The 19918-nt window shown below is 34.3% G+C and overlaps 1 protein-coding gene across 1 annotated transcript; it reads left to right on the top strand.

Moving 5' to 3' along the window:
* Positions 1-5049: 5049 nt before the first annotated feature.
* Positions 5050-14846, top strand: LOC127836498 (uncharacterized). The gene is made up of 5 exons (XM_052363146.1): positions 5050-5238; positions 7996-8119; positions 9191-9383; positions 12119-12353; positions 13835-14846. Exons 1-5 carry the CDS (start codon positions 5148-5150, stop codon positions 14152-14154), a joined length of 963 nt encoding a protein of 320 aa, XP_052219106.1. The 5' UTR covers positions 5050-5147; the 3' UTR covers positions 14155-14846.
* Positions 14847-19918: the final 5072 nt, after the last annotated feature.

Below are 19918 nucleotides of genomic sequence, written 5' to 3'. Positions count from 1 at the left end.
CGATGTAAAATTAACTTTGAATATTAATTTTTCTAGAATTTTACATTATACATCGGTATCATATTGATACAAATATTAACAAACTAATCGTCTTAATTCGACTTCTGATGCAAACGAATTCGATATTCAAACGGAATAGAATTCCAAAAAAGGAAAGATAAACGTTCTGCGTAATTATGTGAATACATTCTTTAAAAACACATCTTCGCATGTGCACGTAATGGATATTATGTACAATGTGTGCAATACATTAATATATATTAATCACAGGCACTCGGCATGAGTTACTCCCCCTCCCCTCCCTCAGCTGCTACTCCCTCTCATAATTGTAAATTTGTTATAGAAAATAACAAGACAAAAAGTTAGTCGATTTTTTTTTATATTTTATTTATTAAATCGCGTGTTACCTATAACGACTTATACCATTTTCTGGTGTGTTGCAAATAGATTTTTAACGACCAAACATCATTTGCAAAAAAAAGAGGACATATAAGTAACAAGAAATTCAAAATGAAAAATCATTATCGCCAGTCAAATACATTTCAATTCAATGTGTATATGTTTTGTTACATAATCGAATTGTGTAATATGTGCTCGTGTGTTTATAATAATACTTATTTGAAAATTTATAAAATCTTAAAACAGATGTGTATCTTATTTTTGAGAAATAACAGTCGCGTGGGCAAACGAATCCGTTTTTCTTTCTTATGCATGTTACAGTTTCTAACATGTATTTCCAGGGTGCAGAATCAACGGGGTTTTCATGGATTTACACACAGGCTGGACGGAATGTAAACACACCGCAGTTAAGAACTATTTTTTGCAAATCTAAAGTTATTGAAGTATATGTGCACAAATCTTTAGTGCTCAACAGATGAAAGGCAGTTTGTCTTGCAGTTTGTGCCGATATCTTAGGGTATAAAAATAAATCTTCTGAAATCGGTGACAAAAGTTAACGTTGCGTGACGAAAAATCATGTAATATACATGGAAACTTTGAACAAGAAAACATGTGTATTAAATAAAGTAATTCTGATGTATTTCACATTGTCATACGCAGCCCAAAAATATGTATTTCATGCACTAGTTGAAATTATTACAAAACATTGTTTTAAAAAGTTATTTGGAAAAAAGCAGCACTTACCGGTGTTTTTACTTCCAATAACGTTTAATTGGAAACCAAACAAAGTCACGTGATCCTGCATCCTGTTTCCTCTATGTCTTTATGGTTGAAATGTTCCTATAAACGAGCCGAGTCCTGGGTTTTCCTTAACGCACTAGGCAAAACTGTTGTCATGGATTGGGTATTGCTTAACGCACAAGGTTAAAGTGTTGTCATAGATTGGGTATTGCTTAACGAACTAAGTTAAAGTATTGTCACAGATTGGGTATTGCTTAACGCACTAGGTTAAAGTGGTGTCACAAATTGGGTATTGCTTAACGTACTAGTTAAAGTGTTGACACATACTGGACATTGCTTAACGCACTAGATAAAGTGTTGGACACAGATTGGATAATGCTTAATGCACTAGGTTTAAATGTTGTCACAAATTGTGTATGGCTTAACGCACTAGGTTTAAGTGTTGTCAACGATTCGGTATTTCGTAGCGCTTAAGGTTAGAGTGTTTTCACAATTGGGTATTGCTTGGCGCACTAGGTTATAGTGTTGTCACAGATTGGGTATTGCTTAACGCACTAGGTTATAGTGTTGTCACAGATTGGATATTGCTTGGCGCACTAGGTTATAGTGTTGTCACAGATTGGGAATTTCTTAACGCACTAGGTTATAGTGTTGTCACAGATTGGGTATTGCTTGGCGCACAAGGTTATAGTGTTGTCACTGATTGGGTATTGCTTAACGCACTAGGTTATAGTGTTGTCACAGATTGGGTATTGCTTAACGCACTAGGTTATAGTGCTGTCACAGATTGGATATTGCTTGGCGCACTAGGTTATAGTGTTGTCACAGATTGGGAATTTCTTGGCGCACTAGGTTATAGTGTTGTCACTGATTGGGTATTGCTTAACGCACTAGGTTATAGTGTTGTCACAGATTTGGGTATTACTTGGCGCACTAGGTTAAAGTGTTGGCACTGATAAGCATATTCGGTGCGCACGTTCTAATTTGAACGATACTTTCTTCTTTTAGAGACCCAAGTTTTTTTAGCTCATCTATTTTTTGAAAAAAAAATTATGAGCTATTGTCATCACCTTGGCGTCGGCGTTGGCGTCGGCGTTGGCGTCCAGTTAAGTTTTGCGTTTAGGTCCATTTTTCTCAGAAAGTATCAATGCTATTGCATTCAAACTTGGTATACTTACTTACTAACATGAGTGGACTGGGAAGGCAAAGTAAGATAACTCTGGCGTGCATTTTGACAGAATTATGTACCCTTTTTATACTTAGAAAATTGAAAATTTTGGTTAAGTTTTTTGTTTAGGTCCATTTTATTCCTTAAGTATCAAAGCTATTGCTTTCATACTTGCAACACTTACTAACTATCAAAAGGGGACTGTGCAGGCAAAGTTATGTAACTCTGACTGGCATTTTGACAGAATTATATGCCCTTTTTATACTTAGAAAATTGAAAATTTGGTAAAGTTTTGTGTTTAGGGTCACTTTATTCCTACAGTATCAAAGCTATTGCTTTCATACTTGCAACACTTATTAACTATCATAAGGGGACTGTGCAGGCAAAGTTATGTAACTTTGACTGGCATTTGGACGGAATTATGGGCCCTTTATACTTAGAAACTTGAAAATTTGGTTAAGTTTTGTGTTTTGGTCCACTTTACCTCTAAAGTATCATAGATATTGCTTTCATACTTGGAACACTCGCAAACTGTCATAAGGGTACAGTAAAAAAACAAGTTGTATAACTGTGGTTGTCATTTTTACGGAATTATGGCCCTTTTTTGACTAAGTAACTTTGAATATATAGTTAAATTTTGTGTTTTGTCCACTTTACTTCTAAAATATCAAGGCTATTGCTTTCAAACTTCAAATACTTTCATGCTATCATGATGTTACTGTACCTGGCAAGTTGAATTCTACCTTGACCTTTGAATGACCTTGACTCTCAAGGTCAAATTATTAAATTTTGCTAAAATTGCCATAACTTCTTTACTTATGATTAGATTTGATTGATACTTTGACAAAACTACTCTTACCTGACATACCACAATAGACTCCACCCAAGCCATCCCCCGTGCCCTCCCCCCCGAATCCCCCCTAATTTTTTTTTTAAAGATCATCTCACAAATGACCACCACACCTTCACACTATACAGAACCCCCCCCCCCCCCCCAATTTTTTTGAAACTGTTAAAAAACACAAATATTTATTTTTATTATTTTATTTTTGAAATATCGTCCAACCATCGCACCCAAGAATCCCCTCCCCCCCCCCCCCCGATTTTTTTTTTTTTGCATTTTTTTCCCGCATTTTTTCGCATTTTTGGAAGATAATGTAATAATTGTCCACACCCCCACACTATACACCCCTCTTCACTCCTTCCCTCCCTCCTTTGTGATTGAAATTGAGAGTCCCTTCACCTTTAAAAAGAAAATAGATGAGCGGTCTGCACCCGCAAGGCGGTGCTCTTGTCTTCGAGCATGTTTCAAATGTATTAAACGATTGATACAATCATACATTGTTTGAGTTTCCAGGAAGAAATATCACGTTCGCGTGGATTGAGTTTAATGCGACATGTCTCACTCTTTGTGGTGACAATAATAGAAGGGTGGGGGAGGATATGTGGTGGAGACATCGCATTACTTAGTGAAATTACATGTTTATCAACGTTTTCCCAAATGCAATAGACAACGTCCGTCGACACAGATGAAACCAAATATACATGTTTTGATAGCGTGGGCTTTGAACTGCATGAGAAACTTAATTACGACTTTATTACAAATGATACTACTATCAGTAACGATAAAAGGATATTGACATTTCAATATATCAGCATATTTATATTTTATGTGCCGACTGACTAAGCCTTATTCACCATGTACACACATACTCATGCCTGATTAACGTTCACAATGTTATAAATATCTTTGTGAGTTTAAGATCACTCAATATCAGCGATTTCGTGACGATTTAATATCGCTAATGACGCAATAACGATGTAATATTAACGACGTATTTGTATATCAAGTAAAACTTAATAATAATTAATATCATTTTATGCTCTTTGGTATTCCTTACAATGTGTATAGTCATTACTTCTTTTGTGTCATTTCGTGTTAAAGATAATCATTTACATTAATGGTATTTGTTAAATGTGACGCCTGCATTAAACATGCATCAAAATCGATTAACCTGGAAACCTATCCGCATACATCATACCGCAATGTGTATAATAAATGACCAAACAACCGAACAAGGGTTACTTATATTGCGAAGCAAATTTCACATAAATCGTTTAACTTTAAATGTTATTTAATTGATCAATAACACTTAACATTTTTCGAATTTCAAAGTAATTAAAATGATTAAAGACATTCCTAGTAATAATTTATTCTAATCATACATTAAATTGATAACGAATAAACAACAGCAATAGAACGCTTATAGCATGGCGACTAAGTCTTTAAAAAGCTCGTAACACAACGCATTGCAACAGTAAGCGTTAACCTAACGTAATAAGACTGTCGACGCTTGACATTACGTGTTATTTACTATTCATTATAAATCTTTAACACAATTATTATTTTGAAATATAACATATATCAAAACGATTATTTTGTAATAAATGACAATATATTTTGATAAATAATACTTAGCCAAGCGGCAAGAACTAAACAGACTTGACAAAAGTAAGACGTCACAAGGATTGGTTGACTACAGCATAGACACGCTAGGTTCAATACACATATATTACGAGCCTTTGTTTCTCGAGGCGATTTATGTTTAAGACATCTTAACGTCCGGCTTGCCTTTGAACCGAGACACGAATTTGCATGTATTGTGTGTTGCTCATTATTCCGGCTACCTAGACTGTTATTCATCACATATTGTCAGTCTGTCAGACTGTCAAAGGAAACCGTTAAGTGGAAACGCGATCGCTTAAAAGAACGTTTTGACGTCGACGTTAGAGCGTGGAGAGTCACTCGTTGCCGAAAAGTCACGTCTTCGACACCACCATGGGACGGACTGCAGAAATCAGATGTTTGCTAATTTTACTTGGATTTAATTTATGCTTAAATTTAGTCCAAGCAGCTTTCGCAAATGTTGGTAAGTTTCAAATGTTTAAATGCATTTTTTGCAATTTCATAATACAGATGGTCCAAACTCATGCTTATATAAAACATATTGTATACATGCCTAATTATTTAAGTTATGTTGACACTCTATATGTAATTGTTTTGTTCGTATGTTAGTTTGCCAGTACTTAAATTGCGCATATTAATTTAAAATCTAAATATGACTACTTGAGTTACATTTAGCATGCATATTCACAATTGTATTGAAATAAGTTTTCTTAAATGATGTTGATATCAAAACGTGATTGTTTGCATAACATTCATCGACTCTGACCATGTAAACATACACATTTTTGTAATATGCTTACACCATTATTTTAGTCCGTGCAAACTGCGCAATATTTTGGTTATAACTGAATGTACGAATTCTGCAACCTTTGTTAAGTATCTATGGGGACATAATTGCGACAAAATATGGTATACCATAGTTTGTAGACTTCGGTACGTGAAAGGGAAAAGAAAAACGTAATTAGAACACGTAGTGCGTGTCAGTTTTTGTGAAATATTTTTATTCGCGTAATGAATTGTCATAGGACATTTATTGAAGCAATCTTTGCGCATGAAGTGTTATGGAATTTTTACAAACATGCAATAGCAAAGCACTGGTGGCGCTGTGATTAAGATATAGGAGACAACCACAGAACGTGGTTTGGGTGTATTACATCACTATAACATTAACAACATTTCAAAATTAATAGTACTAATATAGGGTATACATTCGACAAAAACAAGTTTCTAGTATGCATAAGTTCATTTTATTTTTACGATTTAGAAATGGTTTACTGAACTATTGAAAATGTATCAAACAAAGATAAGGCAGATTTGCTATCAAAACCGCTTAAATGATTGCTGTACAACTCTACAAATGTATGTAGGGCTCTCTACTGATACAACAAAGAACAATTGTAACTGTCAAAACCTTTCAAACTGTACACACTCGTGTGGATTGTAACTGATGCATGTTTTTCATCTGTCAAGTGTCACGATGTTATTTATTTTCTTGCTTTTTCACTAAAATGTCTTGCTAGCGAGTCGGACAAAAAGTATCCTGTGTAAGGCAATCTGAACGTAATTAACCCATTTATGCCTAGTGGACTCTCCCATACTTCTGAATTGGATCAATTTATTTCCAAAATTAGGGATGTCTAGTATATTTATTTCTATATTTAGAATATGACTTACTGAAATTCCTTTCAGCAAACAGCGCAGACCCAGATGAGACGCCGCATTATGCGGCGTCTCATCTGGGTCTACGCTGTTTGCAATGTCCTTTTTTCAGGACGCTAGGCATGAATGGGTTAATGTGGGTCTAAAACTAAGCATGCACGACATAAACATGATAAAAATCATTTAACTAGCAATCAACCGTTTGTCCAGCCTAATTGCTTGAAACTATTTATTAATTATCATACAGATTATAAATTTCATGTCAGTGATGCATTTAAAAAAAAAACTACTTGACTGTAGATACGTGTAACATCTAGTAACCATAGTAAATCATTGAACTGTGGTCTTATTTGAGTATTCGAAATTGATACTATGTCTTTAGTTCTACTTGTTGAATCCGTGTCACTATCAGATTGCAAGAAAATGAAACATTCAAACTGAAGACAACATAAACTGAAAGAGGCTGAAAACTGGGCTTAATGCATGTGCGTAAAGTGTCATCCCAGATTAGCCTGTGCACTGCGCACAGGCTAATCAGGGACGACCCTTTCCGCTTTTATGGTATTTTTAGTTTCAAGGAAGTCCCTCCTTACCAAAATCAAGTTTAGGTGGAAAGTGTCGTCCCTGATTAGCATGTGCGCAGTGCACATGCTAATCTGGGATTACACTTTACGCACATGCATTAAGCCCAGTTTTCTCAGAACGCGACTCAAATGTCTCAGTGAACGATTCAACACATAGTTAGTCTATATACAAATAGCACATATTTCCGAAAATTGCATCCAATAATATGAGTCGCGTTCTGAGAAAACTGGGCATAACACATGTGCGTAAAGTGTCGTCCCAGATAAGCCTGTGCAGTCCGCACAGGCTAATCTGGGACGACACTTTTCGCTTTTATGACATTGTTCGTTTAAATGAAGTTTCTTCTTAGCAAAAATCCAATTTAGGCGGAAAGTGTCGTCCCTGATTAACCTGTGCGGACTGCACAGGCTAATCTGGGACGACACTGTAATAACATGCATTATGCCAAGTTTCCTCAGAACAAGGCTCGTATATTTGCTTCGGTTGTCATGTGGTGAAATATACAGTGCCCGAAAGGACATAAATTCTAACACCCACGTTACTTAAAGTGTCAAGTTCATTGCATAAACATGTCAAATGTTAGACCGGAGAACGGACAATTGACTATTGCAATAATGAAGACTTCCTTGTATGTTCAACGTACAAGTCCTATATACTCTGTACCATTTTACAATGTAACATCTATATAACTGTGCGTTCTATTTTCTGTTTATAATAGTTTTTTTTTATATTTAATTGCATAAAGTCAATTCAGAAACTTGATTGAAAAATAACAATGCATATTGATGACAGTTATATTATTACACTTTATAAACACTTTGTATTCATTTATCTTCCATGAAGTTGGCATACAGTTTTTTCTTGTTAAGCAGAACAAATTACCATCATACTATATTAGTAAAAAGTTCGAAATTACGGAAATGATCGATTACAACCGAATGATAACAAATTTCAATTTTCCGGGTTTCATTAACAGGCGTGAAGTATCAAGTTACACTCAACGTGTTTTCGGGTCGGGAAAATCCGGAATGGGAAGTAGACGAGACCAACTCCATGTACCAACAACTGTCATGGGCCGTCAACAGCGAGCGACCCACAGAGTAAGCTGAATGATTATAATAATCGTGTTCTGAGAAAACTGGGCATGATGCATGTGCGTAAAGTGTCGTCCCAGATTAGCCTGTGCAGTCCGCACAGGCTAATCAGGGACGACACTTTCCGCCTACACTAAATTTTCGGTAAGGAGGGGCTTTCTTGAAACTAAATATACCATAAAAGCGGAAAGTGTCGTCCCTGATTTACCTCTGCGGACTGCACAGGCTAATCTGGGACGACACTTTACGCACATGCATTATGCTCAGTTTTCTCAGAACGCGACTCTTATAATCGATCCATTGGTGCAAAAATTTACCAAGTGATTTAATTTTAAATGTCTCATGGTGCCTGTTTTGCACCAATGGGGCTGTAATCTATTCGAACATTTTGTCAAGTGTTCCTAGGTTTAAGCGAGTCTTACACTGCCGGTAATATAAGAATGTCAAATGCAATTATTCTGAATACATTTAATTTATTTCACAAAGGCTATGCAATTACAAAGGATCTACTTCTTTTTTTCATGTGTATAAAACCAAAAAAAATCATGAACTATGACGAACTTTAGCGTAGACGTTGCAATTAAACACATATCGACTCGTAATTTGACGAAATGTTCAGGATGCATAACTAAAAGTGTGTTGGCAAGCCCTGAAAACACCGCCCACAGCATACGATGCATAATGCATACAAACGAAACAACAACATATCATTCAAATCATAAATTGCAGAATTTAAAAAAAGCAAAAAGTTTTAATGTCACCTGAACATACTCGGATGTGGATGTGTTACATATGACGGTCACTTCCGTGAACATGTTCTGACGGCACAGGCCGCCCATAACGATGACGGTCACTTCCGTGAACATGTTCTGACGGCACAGGCCGCCCATAACGAATATTCGACCAAATAAGCATTGTTATTACAAGCAATATATAATTGTCTCGAGTAACTCTTTACCCAAAACTAACAAAGGCAATCGGTATGATATATTAATATTCCTTTTATTATCTTACAATATTATATGCGAACAATAATCCAGCATATAACGACTTCATTTTCATTTTCAAAAACAACAGCATCGATGAGCGACACATGGGCTACCAAGGTTTTGTTGTAAGAGCTACGAACGCCCACGGCCAAACGGCATGGAAGACGGTCGGCCGCTACACGAGCCGGCGCATTGAGAGTATTCTCCTGAAGTCCTGCCCATCTAGCGTGGGGCTCAGTCCTCAGCTGGTAAATCACGTGAACGCCGCAATTTTGGGACAGGTGAGCAGCCCTTAAAATACTGTGACACGTTAACTAAGCTCCATACTTTGTCAGTACTAAAGAGAAATGTTCTGTTCGCGCAGCGGTTCGTTAATGCGCTTCTCACCCTTGTCAACCGAGTGAAATTCCGCTACCGGACATTTGAGCTTAGAAAGATACTGCGGTTTCTCTAACCCCAACATTGCACAATAGCACGCTTAAATATAATAGATGTCAGTAAGAAATAAACAGCTATACTTTTAACTTTGAATAAAGTTTATAAGAGAGGAGTGCTTGCATAACGATATAAGGGTTTCTGTTTCGAAAACTTTGGAAGATTTTTTTTTCTTACGACAACTTCTTATTTTTGATCTGAAAACGGACTCGAGAGTGAATCAATAAGTCAGCGGCGTTCGATGCAATCGAGAAAAATAAATTTTGGTTTCAGCAACTTTAAGGAAATGCACCTAAAATTCATTTTTAATGGGAAAAATCATTTCTATTCATATAATTATTAAGTTGTCATTATGCATATATAACTGAATCATGATCATCTTAGTTTACATATTCAGTTTGCATATATGATCTAAAACGCAATTCAATAAATTTTAGGAATTAAGAAAGGTAGTACTGCTTATTTGTTCGCAAAGGAGTCTTTTACATAGAATAATTGGTCATATTTTTAAGGCACTGTAATGAAGGCGGTGACTATATTTATGATGGATCACAATGATTTATATGTATAAAACAAGTGTTGATTTCATAAATAATTAACTATGTTTTAGTATAACACGTTTATTTGCTGTTGCAAATTATATTTTTAAATATTAGTAACTGTGCTTCTTTTTTCAGATAATTTTAAAGGTCAACAAACTACTAAAAGACGTTAAGTCATTTAACTTCATCCGTCTCATTTACCACCACATAATAAATATTAAGTATATTTTAAATTTCGAAAAAGACATTATAATTTTAAATACATTTTCTTCAATGATTCGTGAATTTCCTTAATGATATAACTGTTTTTCAAACGGTCACTTTTAAGTTACTTCTATTCACAGAACAAATTTCTCACTTATGATTTTTTTGTTGCGATCCGAATGATAGTAATTGCTTTTTTAAAGATATTAAACATTACAAGAACACTGCAATATCAAAGCCTTTGATATCGTAACGCGACAACGATGGCATTTCACAAAACATGCGTTCTAACAACGTGTGTGTAGGATGGGTCATCAAACAGACACTGTTCGTTTCCTGATATCAAAGTATCAAAGAATGAACTTAAAATTCTGTAAGACTTAGCGAGCGTGTCATTAATATCACGTTTTTCTATATTAAGTTTCATGCTGGCATAGGGTGTAAAACACGACTTAGTTCTTTGTTCATTTAAAAGAATATGTTAGTGCACGTCATAAAAGCGTTTGATCTTTATGATAAAACCGAAAATTACAGAACAAATAATATGATAGAAACTACATAAAATAATGTCGGAATGATTGATAAGAGAAGATCGAACAATTTTTAAAACTGTATTATGTATCTTCAACAAGTAAATAATACTAAGAATCTTATATACTAATTACTGGTATATTTATGACTTATTTAATAAACAAACACATATATTCATTTCGGAAATCCATTATTTCGCTAAATGTTGACATTATGTTATTACAACAGTGTATGCACTTTTGGAAGAAGTATTGTCTGTAACAAATATAAGCAAGCAGGATGTATATATAATTGTAATGCAAATTTATACCAGATATGTGCAAGTCATTATTGGGCGAATTCTTCCATTAAAATTGTCGTAATTTGTGTCATGTAGATGAATGCAGAGCAATGCTACTACAGAAAACGCTCTTTTATGTTTATTATAAATGAATAACGAATGATCATTATCATTAAAACCGCGTATAGGAAATCGTTGTGTGACAGTTTTATTATATTGATGATAGAGGAAATACGCACGTGCTGATTGGTTGTAATTTTAGTAGCACATTTCTATTTAGCGTTAAGTATCATTAATTATAATGCGCATGACCCCAAACCACGAGGGTGAGGCAGTTTTACCATAAACATTTCTGTTTTTGACAGCTGATTTAAATACGATTGACAGGTTTTCACACGCAACCAGATGTTTTAAGATCAATACATGTTAATACATCAAATCGCAATCCGAATGTTTCTTAACTATACGATACCGTAAATTAAAAATATTATCACATTGTTCATATGAAAAAACAAACAAACAGAAACTCATGTACTGTCTTATATCAATCGATGTTAAACATAACTTATTTTTACACAACATTAGTTTTTATTGCAAACTTAGACGTGTTTTTGCTGCGACTATTTCTTAGTTAAACAAGCCCAATTTTACACAATATATTTTGAAGCATTATGCACATTTGACACTGTGCCTGTGTCATTCGTCGCTTACTAACATAAATTTAATATCAGATATATATTAACACATAATAAATAAGAGCCATGCTCTGTGAAAAGGGGATTTAATGCATGTGGATAAAGTGTCATCACAGATTAGCCTGTGCAGTCCGCACATGCTAACCAGGAACGACACTTTCCGCCTAAACTGGATTTTTCTAAGAAGACTTTCGTTATACAGAAAATATCATAAATGCAAAAAAGATAGTTTTGAAAGTTTTTTTATATTAATGCACACAAAATTCCTCAGTGCTTTGTTTTTGTTTTTATTCACAAAGAAATTTACAATATTTCACGAACCTATTCAGCTCCCACAAACTCCGCAACCAAAGACCGTTTCCAAAGCGCACGTGACGTATAACAATGAGGAGGACACGATTAGCGTCAGCATCCGCCAACATTTCCTCGTGCGCCGGAAGCGTCAGGCCCAGATGTGCGCCACGCGGTTTGCGCCGGAAAACTGGAACTACGCTTCAGTGCAGCGCAGAAACAACTGCTACAACTATGCAACCAACATGCAGACCAACACGTTTGCTCAGCCAGGTATTTTTTATCGATGGAATGTGTTTATTTGTCAGCCTTGACATATTTTCTTCCCGGATGGAATTGGTTATTATTTGAGCCTCGCTCGAGTAAAATATGTTCTTTTTATATACGCAAGGTTTTGTACCGACTTAACAGGCTTATTAAGGACGACACTTGACGCCGTTATTCAATTTTTCAATAAAATAAAGTGTCTACTTAGCAAAATGCCTATTAAGACAGAAAGTGTCGAACCTGATCAGCCTGTTCGGACTGCATTTAACCCCGTTTTCCAAGAGCGTAGAGCATTTTAAAGCCGGGTTCATGCACCCATCATGAACTTGAATCAATGAAACAAGTAATTGAAGTCAAAAGTGTAAATTCCAAAATGTGATAAAATACGTTATTGGAAGTATTAGATGCTAAATTGTAGGCGTTACGGTAAACATACAATTTAAGATTATATATATACAAATACGTGTTCCTTATTAAATTTCTCTGTTTCGATAATATTTTTAATGTAAACAAATGTGTCACAAAGCATTCGACAGACTTCGATTAATTTTAAGTACTATGTGCGCAGAAAGCGATTAGTGAGTTTTCGCATTTCATTAGTTATGCTACGTGTTACAAATTGTGGCAATATTCATACTACTAATCCGCATGTACAAGTTGAAACCTTTTAATGTATATTAAAGAGACGTTCTTTCTTTGTATAAAACGTTAGAAGTACATATATCGGTATGTAAAAAGTCGTACCATTTTCTATTAAAATGCCAAATGGTAAATCTTGTAAAAAATAATCATACAAATATTTATGGCATTCAATAAATCAAACTACGAACAACACGCACATCAATCAAAATGACCCCCCTGCCAATTAGCGAGTGATTTTGATTGATGTCTTGTTATTGTACTTTTATGCGTATTTTTGTTCACACAATGTTGTTAACTACTATTCTACATGTACAACACAACGAAACAAGCAATTATGAACCATACACTAATACTAAACGATGTTTGACAGCAATAAATCCCAAGAAATACTTTATCAACATTAATACTGAGCTCAATGTTCTGTGAAACTTGGCTTAATGCATATGCGTAAATTGTTGTCCCAGATTAGCCTGTGCAGTCCACACATGCTTAAAAAATGACAACACTATCCGCCTAAACGGGATTTTGGTCTGGAGTATACTTCCTTCAAACGAAAAAATCCTTAAATGTGGTATTAATCGTCCCTAATAAGTCTGTGCGCATGCATTTAGCCGTGTTTTTTTTCTCGAAACAATAATTATATTAACCAATTTATGCCGAGCGTCTAGACAAAAGGCCTTGGCAAACAGCGTAGACCCAGATGAGAAGAAATATTCTAAATATAGAAATAAATATACTAGACATCCCTAATTTTGGAAATAAATTGATCCAATTTAGAAGGATGGGAGAGTCCACTTGGCATAAATGGGTTAAAACTTATACTTATCGAAGTTCCCCTATTACAGGCCGAGCATCCGGTAGACGCTACACACAGACCACGCCGCAGGACGTATACGCCGCTTCATTGCGCGATGGTTTGACGCCGCTCAGCATACCGGACGCCGGAAGAGAGTGCCTGATCGCCCTTGTGATCTGGCCGGGTGAGGACTACCACTATCTTCGCCTAGACAACGACGGAACCTGGTCCCAGAAGAGTGGCCGCACGCGCGCCCGTAACACCGACGACAGTGGATTCACAATCACGGATCCCCGCATGGCTGACACCGGTCCGTACACCGTGTTTGCCGGATTCCTCGGCGTCGGCCCAAACGCCAACATCCGATAATTCATTCCCTGAACAAAAAATGACTTCAAACCAGGCTATTACAATCATGGAACGCTCTCAACTCGGTCACGTCTTTGACATTGTGGAGAATAATATTTAATCGAAAACTTATCAGATATGGACATTTACTGTGCAATGTTTATGCTCGTGTTGATGATCGCATTAGTGTTTATGCAATACCTGACCGGAGGGCCATTGACATCTATACAGCTTCCTTCAACTGAACCCGTAGGCATTGTTGACAATCCTTGTGTAGTTTTTCATAGATGATCAGCTTCTTGAATAAAATATCTCGTTTTTTTGTGTATACAGAGTGAAAAACAATTAAGTTTTCAAAATAAATTCGTTTTTCAAGTGTATAGCTTACTTTAAATTAATATTTATTCTTTTAAATGAATATATTATAACATTTAATCATAGCTTTTCGACAATACAATTTGTACGCGTTTTTAAATATAAGTAGCATTGTCCGAGCTATTAATTATAAGTTTCTAATTTTTAAATAGCACTTATTGTACTGTGCCATTTACGGTTACGGCTTCTGCAAGTAAGCACAAAATGATAGAAAACTCTTTATGGACACCACATATCTGAAATGATATTTGTATCATTTAATCTGATTTAAGAACTTGAAAGCAACATTACAATGTTTATTTTATAGTCTCTAGTTTCAATTTCGAAGAAAATATTAATTAGTGCATATCGGAGTGAACAGTTGAATAAATCGTTTAAATTAATAGTATTCTTTAAAGAAATATATAGACATGTTAGTAATGTATTCTCAATTTCATTTGTTAATTATATATTATACCATATGTTCATTCATGACTGAAAGGGAATATGTCTGCATATATTATTTTGTCATCATTTTTATCCTATTTAACTTATTAAATTATTCGAATAAAAAGTCTCTCAAGTATTTAATTTAAACGAATAATCATTAATGGCAATGATGTGCTATTGATATTTTGAAACGTGTATGCGTGTTGCTGCCGCGCTGTCAATCGCGAGGGTTCCCGGAAAAGGAACGTCGATCAAAATAGGCCCGATCTTAAGATCAATTATACTGAATTAACATATGAATGTGATGATATAAAATGTCGAATTGTTGAACGTCTATCATAAATTGTCTGCTACGGAAAATAGATCGGTATGCCATTATTTATATTCTTTACAAATGGTTCACCTATAGCGTTTCGCTTTAAACTTTCATAAATACTTTTCATGTGTATTATTTATGTCGGTTATAAAATATCTGAAAAAGAACAAATATCAGAACCTCAAAAAGTGCAATATGTGACCATTTGCTTTTATACAATGCCTATAAAGTAGATTTTGTTGGATTACTTCTATCATGTAACAGATTTAGTCATGGTTTTTATGACTTTTACTTGGGACATTAACAGAAGTTTCTTTATACGCGACATTTAATTATGATGACTATACGATGATATTAAAAGTCACGACAAGGCAAACTGTCATCATCGGCAAATAAATATAAGAATATATACATAATCTCAAAAATTTATAACCGAAAATAAAACATATTTAATTTTTTTTCCTGAAGTTGAATTTCGAGTGCGTCTTCATTACTTTGGTTGCACGACATTAGTTTGTTTAATACAAACAGCCGTATGGTCTCTTTTTCTTTGAAACACTATGCTTTAAAAGTATTAGTTTGGTTGAGACGTTTTCAAAGATTATTCAACCATCAGATCCACTCTCATTAGTAAACACAAATGTTCATGTAAGTTCGCAATTATTAGATATAGAGTCACTCAATTCAATAAAATATTGTCTACTTGTGTAAAAAAACACAAGCAAACGGGTTTTGAGGTTTACTTAACCATTCATTCGTATAAACACAACTTAACATGTCATGTTTTCAGTTGGGTCCCTTACAATGCTTAACAAAACAATAACCATTATAACACAAATATAAATAATATGTTAATAACAAAGCAACGTAAATAGTTATGGCTTAAGTATATACCGGGTATATATTATTCGTATATATATTAATTCGTATAAACACAACTTAACATGTCATGTTTTTAGTTGGGTCCCTTACAATGCTTAACAAAACAATAACAAATATAACACAAATATAAATAATATGTTAATAACAAAGCAACGTAAATAGTTATGGCTTAAGTACTTGTAATGTTTTTGCAGCATATTTAACTTGCTTGATATTGAAATAAACGTAAATGCATATAATTATACGTTCCTTTTGCATACTTAACTTTACAAATATAAACTTAACACTACAAAGAAAATTGAAATGTTGATTACAAATATTGAAAATGATGTTTATAAAATTATTAAACACATTTAATTCTTTCTTCTGTATTCTATCATATTTCTTTTGTTTATTTTAGATTTTGTCTCTTCAGTTTGCAAAGCTTATTAAAAATGCTATAAGAGAAACTAAAGTCAAGTATCGTGTTTGATTTACTCTAAATCTCGCTTAAAAGACTTATCTTTATTGAAAGGGACCTTTTCACAGATTGTGACATGCATTAAAGATTGTCATTAAATGCTTTATATTGACAAATGTAATCATTTGATCTAAAAAGCTCCAGTAAGAAAATAAACAAGAATACAATTAAAGAAAGAATAAAAAGTAACCCTCAACTAAACTCGAACTACTGACCCCTGGAGTTAAATACTATCGCTTAGACCACTCGGCCATCCGAGCTCATACATTGTGTGATGTATGTTATACTTTATGTAAGCAATCCACGTAGTATCACAAAATATAACGACAACAACAGACTTCTCCAAACAATCTCCACGCAGAGTTGTCGTTCCTTGCTATCACATACTACTCTGCGAAAGGCTCAGCACGCCATTTTGTCTATAAAATAGCTAAAACCAAACAAACGCATTCAATGTATATTTGATTGGATATTTAAGATCGCATGCATTAAATTAAGAAATATGACTTTTAAATGTACGATAAATCGTGCAAAAACTTGCGAGTTTTAATGCAACTCTTTGGAACTATTTTATTGCCCATTTACGCAGATGGAATCATACCATGCACTTCACAAATGTAAACAATTGAACATACTTTTTTATTGAGTGACGTTAGGAATTGTTTCGACGTGTGTATGTATGTTGGTTTCTTAACATAAAAAACATATCAATTTTATTTAATAATGAATTAAGACTGATATAAGATATCATGGTATGAGATGGTTTTCTTTAATGCAGTGAATGCAATGTAACCATCGTGCAAGAGATTTTTTAGTATACTGTAACCTCAATGATGAACGCTTGGAATGATCATGACATGAACACGGTGCCTATACCACGTGACTTTTTAAGATCTGTGTGGGGAGTAAAATATCAACAAAAGCGCGACGAAGGTAAGAGTTTTAAGGATAACTTTTTTTAATATGTCACCATTTTTAATGGGATAACGTTGAGAGCCCGCTAATTCATGAGAGTTTTCTATAGGTATCATGATTTTATAAAACAAATAAGGATTTTTTCACTAAAGTGCAACCGCGCGTTTGAACAGTTAGAAAAGGGTAGGATCAGTGTGGGGACATTATTATTTTTTTTTACACAAAAACATCACCTCTGGTGAAATTAAGAAATAAATTTTATGGGCGGAGCTTACACTATATCATTTTGCATCCATTTTCAGGTTTCTTTTATTTATTTACGAAACAAAATTTAAGAAAACTATTCTTACAGTAATATGATCTGTGTGGTAAACGTTTTTCAACGGATCTGTGTGGTATACTGTTTTTAAGTTTTTCAGTTCTATTTAGTTGTTTAAGAAAATGCTTGTCAACAATGTATTTGAAACGGGATTTTTAAATGCGCTAGCATGTAAAACACATAATGGCTATACACTACGCTTGCACCGCTTGTTAAACTAATACATAATTATGATTTACAGGCATGCTGTACAATCCCCATTATAATATTAAAATCTTACGCTGGAGCATCTTAAATCGATGACAAGTCCATGCTTACCTTAAATAAGTGTATACTTTATGTTATTGTAACAAATTCCATTTTTATTTTGGCGCCAAACACTACTGTCAGGTGAAGTAATGTATCGTATATTATTTTTGATATTATATTTGCTTTAAGGTATGGCTCAATGCTCCGAATGCGGAAAAATGTCGAAGACCAGAGCTGGATTATTGCGCCACGTTAGGGGACACGCTAACTCTGAAACTATAACTGTTGTGGGAAAGCATTTCAGGTAAGATTAAATACCTTAAAAATAGTTACATTTTTATACAGTTATGCTACCAAACAGATGAACGGATTTTCTTGAAACAACACAAATATACAATATATCTCATCTCTCAGGTTATCATATATTTTGAAATAACTCAATAATCGTCAAATCGTTTGTAATTTAAAACTAACGAACGCGTGTCCTCAGATACTAACATTTTTGAAATAGCGTGTTTACGCATTGAAATATCACGTGAATAAAATATGTTGTTTTTTTTCTCAGGATGCCTACAATCTTAGAAGGCTTCAACGAACAAAGGACCCCAATGTCACGTGTGTGTACAGTGCGGCAGGAGCTTTGCGGACAAGTACCTACTCGTGGCTAGAGAGAAAAGTGCAAAAAAGAGGGATTGGTGAAATGTTACCAGTGTGGGTTGGCAGTTAGGAGTGAGAATGACCTCAGAGAGCACGTCAATACCCACATGCATGACAAGTGTTACCGTAGTGAGGAGTGTTTCAAAACGTACAAACGCAAAACAAACCTTTCTCGATACGTGAGGACTTCACATGAATCCGTGAATACTGATTAAAAATCATAATAGTTTACAGTTTGTCTGTGTAACTTCATTATCGTTTTACGTTATTTTATTCGTTGTTTTACTTTTACTTTACTTTTCAAAATGATTCTAAAGTTATCCGAATTTGATTAATTTTTGGCTTCGTTTAGTTCGTTTGTGTGTTTGAAATCATCTCAAATAATTGTGCAATAATTTGGATTTACGTTATTCATTAATATATCGCATCTGTGATTTGTATTATCGAATCTGTGATTCTTTTTTAATTATAACTTGATTAAAGTTTTGCGATGTTTTTTCGTTGGTTTCAATTTTAAATACCGCTGTCACGAGCTAGTTCGATTATAAGCAGCCAGGGTTTCTAATACTAGGGATTTTCACGATTGCTTAACATAATTAACTGCCTGCTTATCATTACTCTAGGCCGTGGTAATTGACAGTAAACAATGTGTGCAATGTGGTTGTGTATACAATACAATACTCCTTAATTCGAAATACGTCTTGACATTCTTCAGAGCTGCATCCATCCACAACACAAGAGGAGAATCGTACATATATAATCATATAATATAATATTTATTCATTTACTTTTTATATTCTCTTCAAAATAATTAACGCTAAAGATAAGCATACATTTGTTACACTGAATACAACGACATAATTTATAACATGACATTATCACCAACACATGGCGAATGATTGTCAATATCTATACTATGTAATAAACTAATGCAACAATATGAATTCCATATATGAAATAAAACACACAAACACACACATATATATATGTTTCTACTATAACCAGTATTTTGTTTTTAATAAACATACTGTTTACCTTAAACTTTAAATAACAACAAAATGACAAGCCAATACGTCTGGTGGATTCTGTTTTATTAGTTTGTATTCCAAATTTGATTTTAAAACATACGTATTACTCCGGAAAGAACATGCCTTTGCTTTATGTCAACCTGTGTAATATTTGA

This window comes from Dreissena polymorpha, chromosome 6 (genome assembly GCF_020536995.1).
Source record: "Dreissena polymorpha isolate Duluth1 chromosome 6, UMN_Dpol_1.0, whole genome shotgun sequence".
Taxonomy (NCBI): Eukaryota; Metazoa; Mollusca; class Bivalvia; order Myida; family Dreissenidae; genus Dreissena; species Dreissena polymorpha.
The sequence above is the reverse complement of the archived record's forward strand: the minus strand, read 5'-3'. Positions and strand labels throughout refer to the sequence as shown.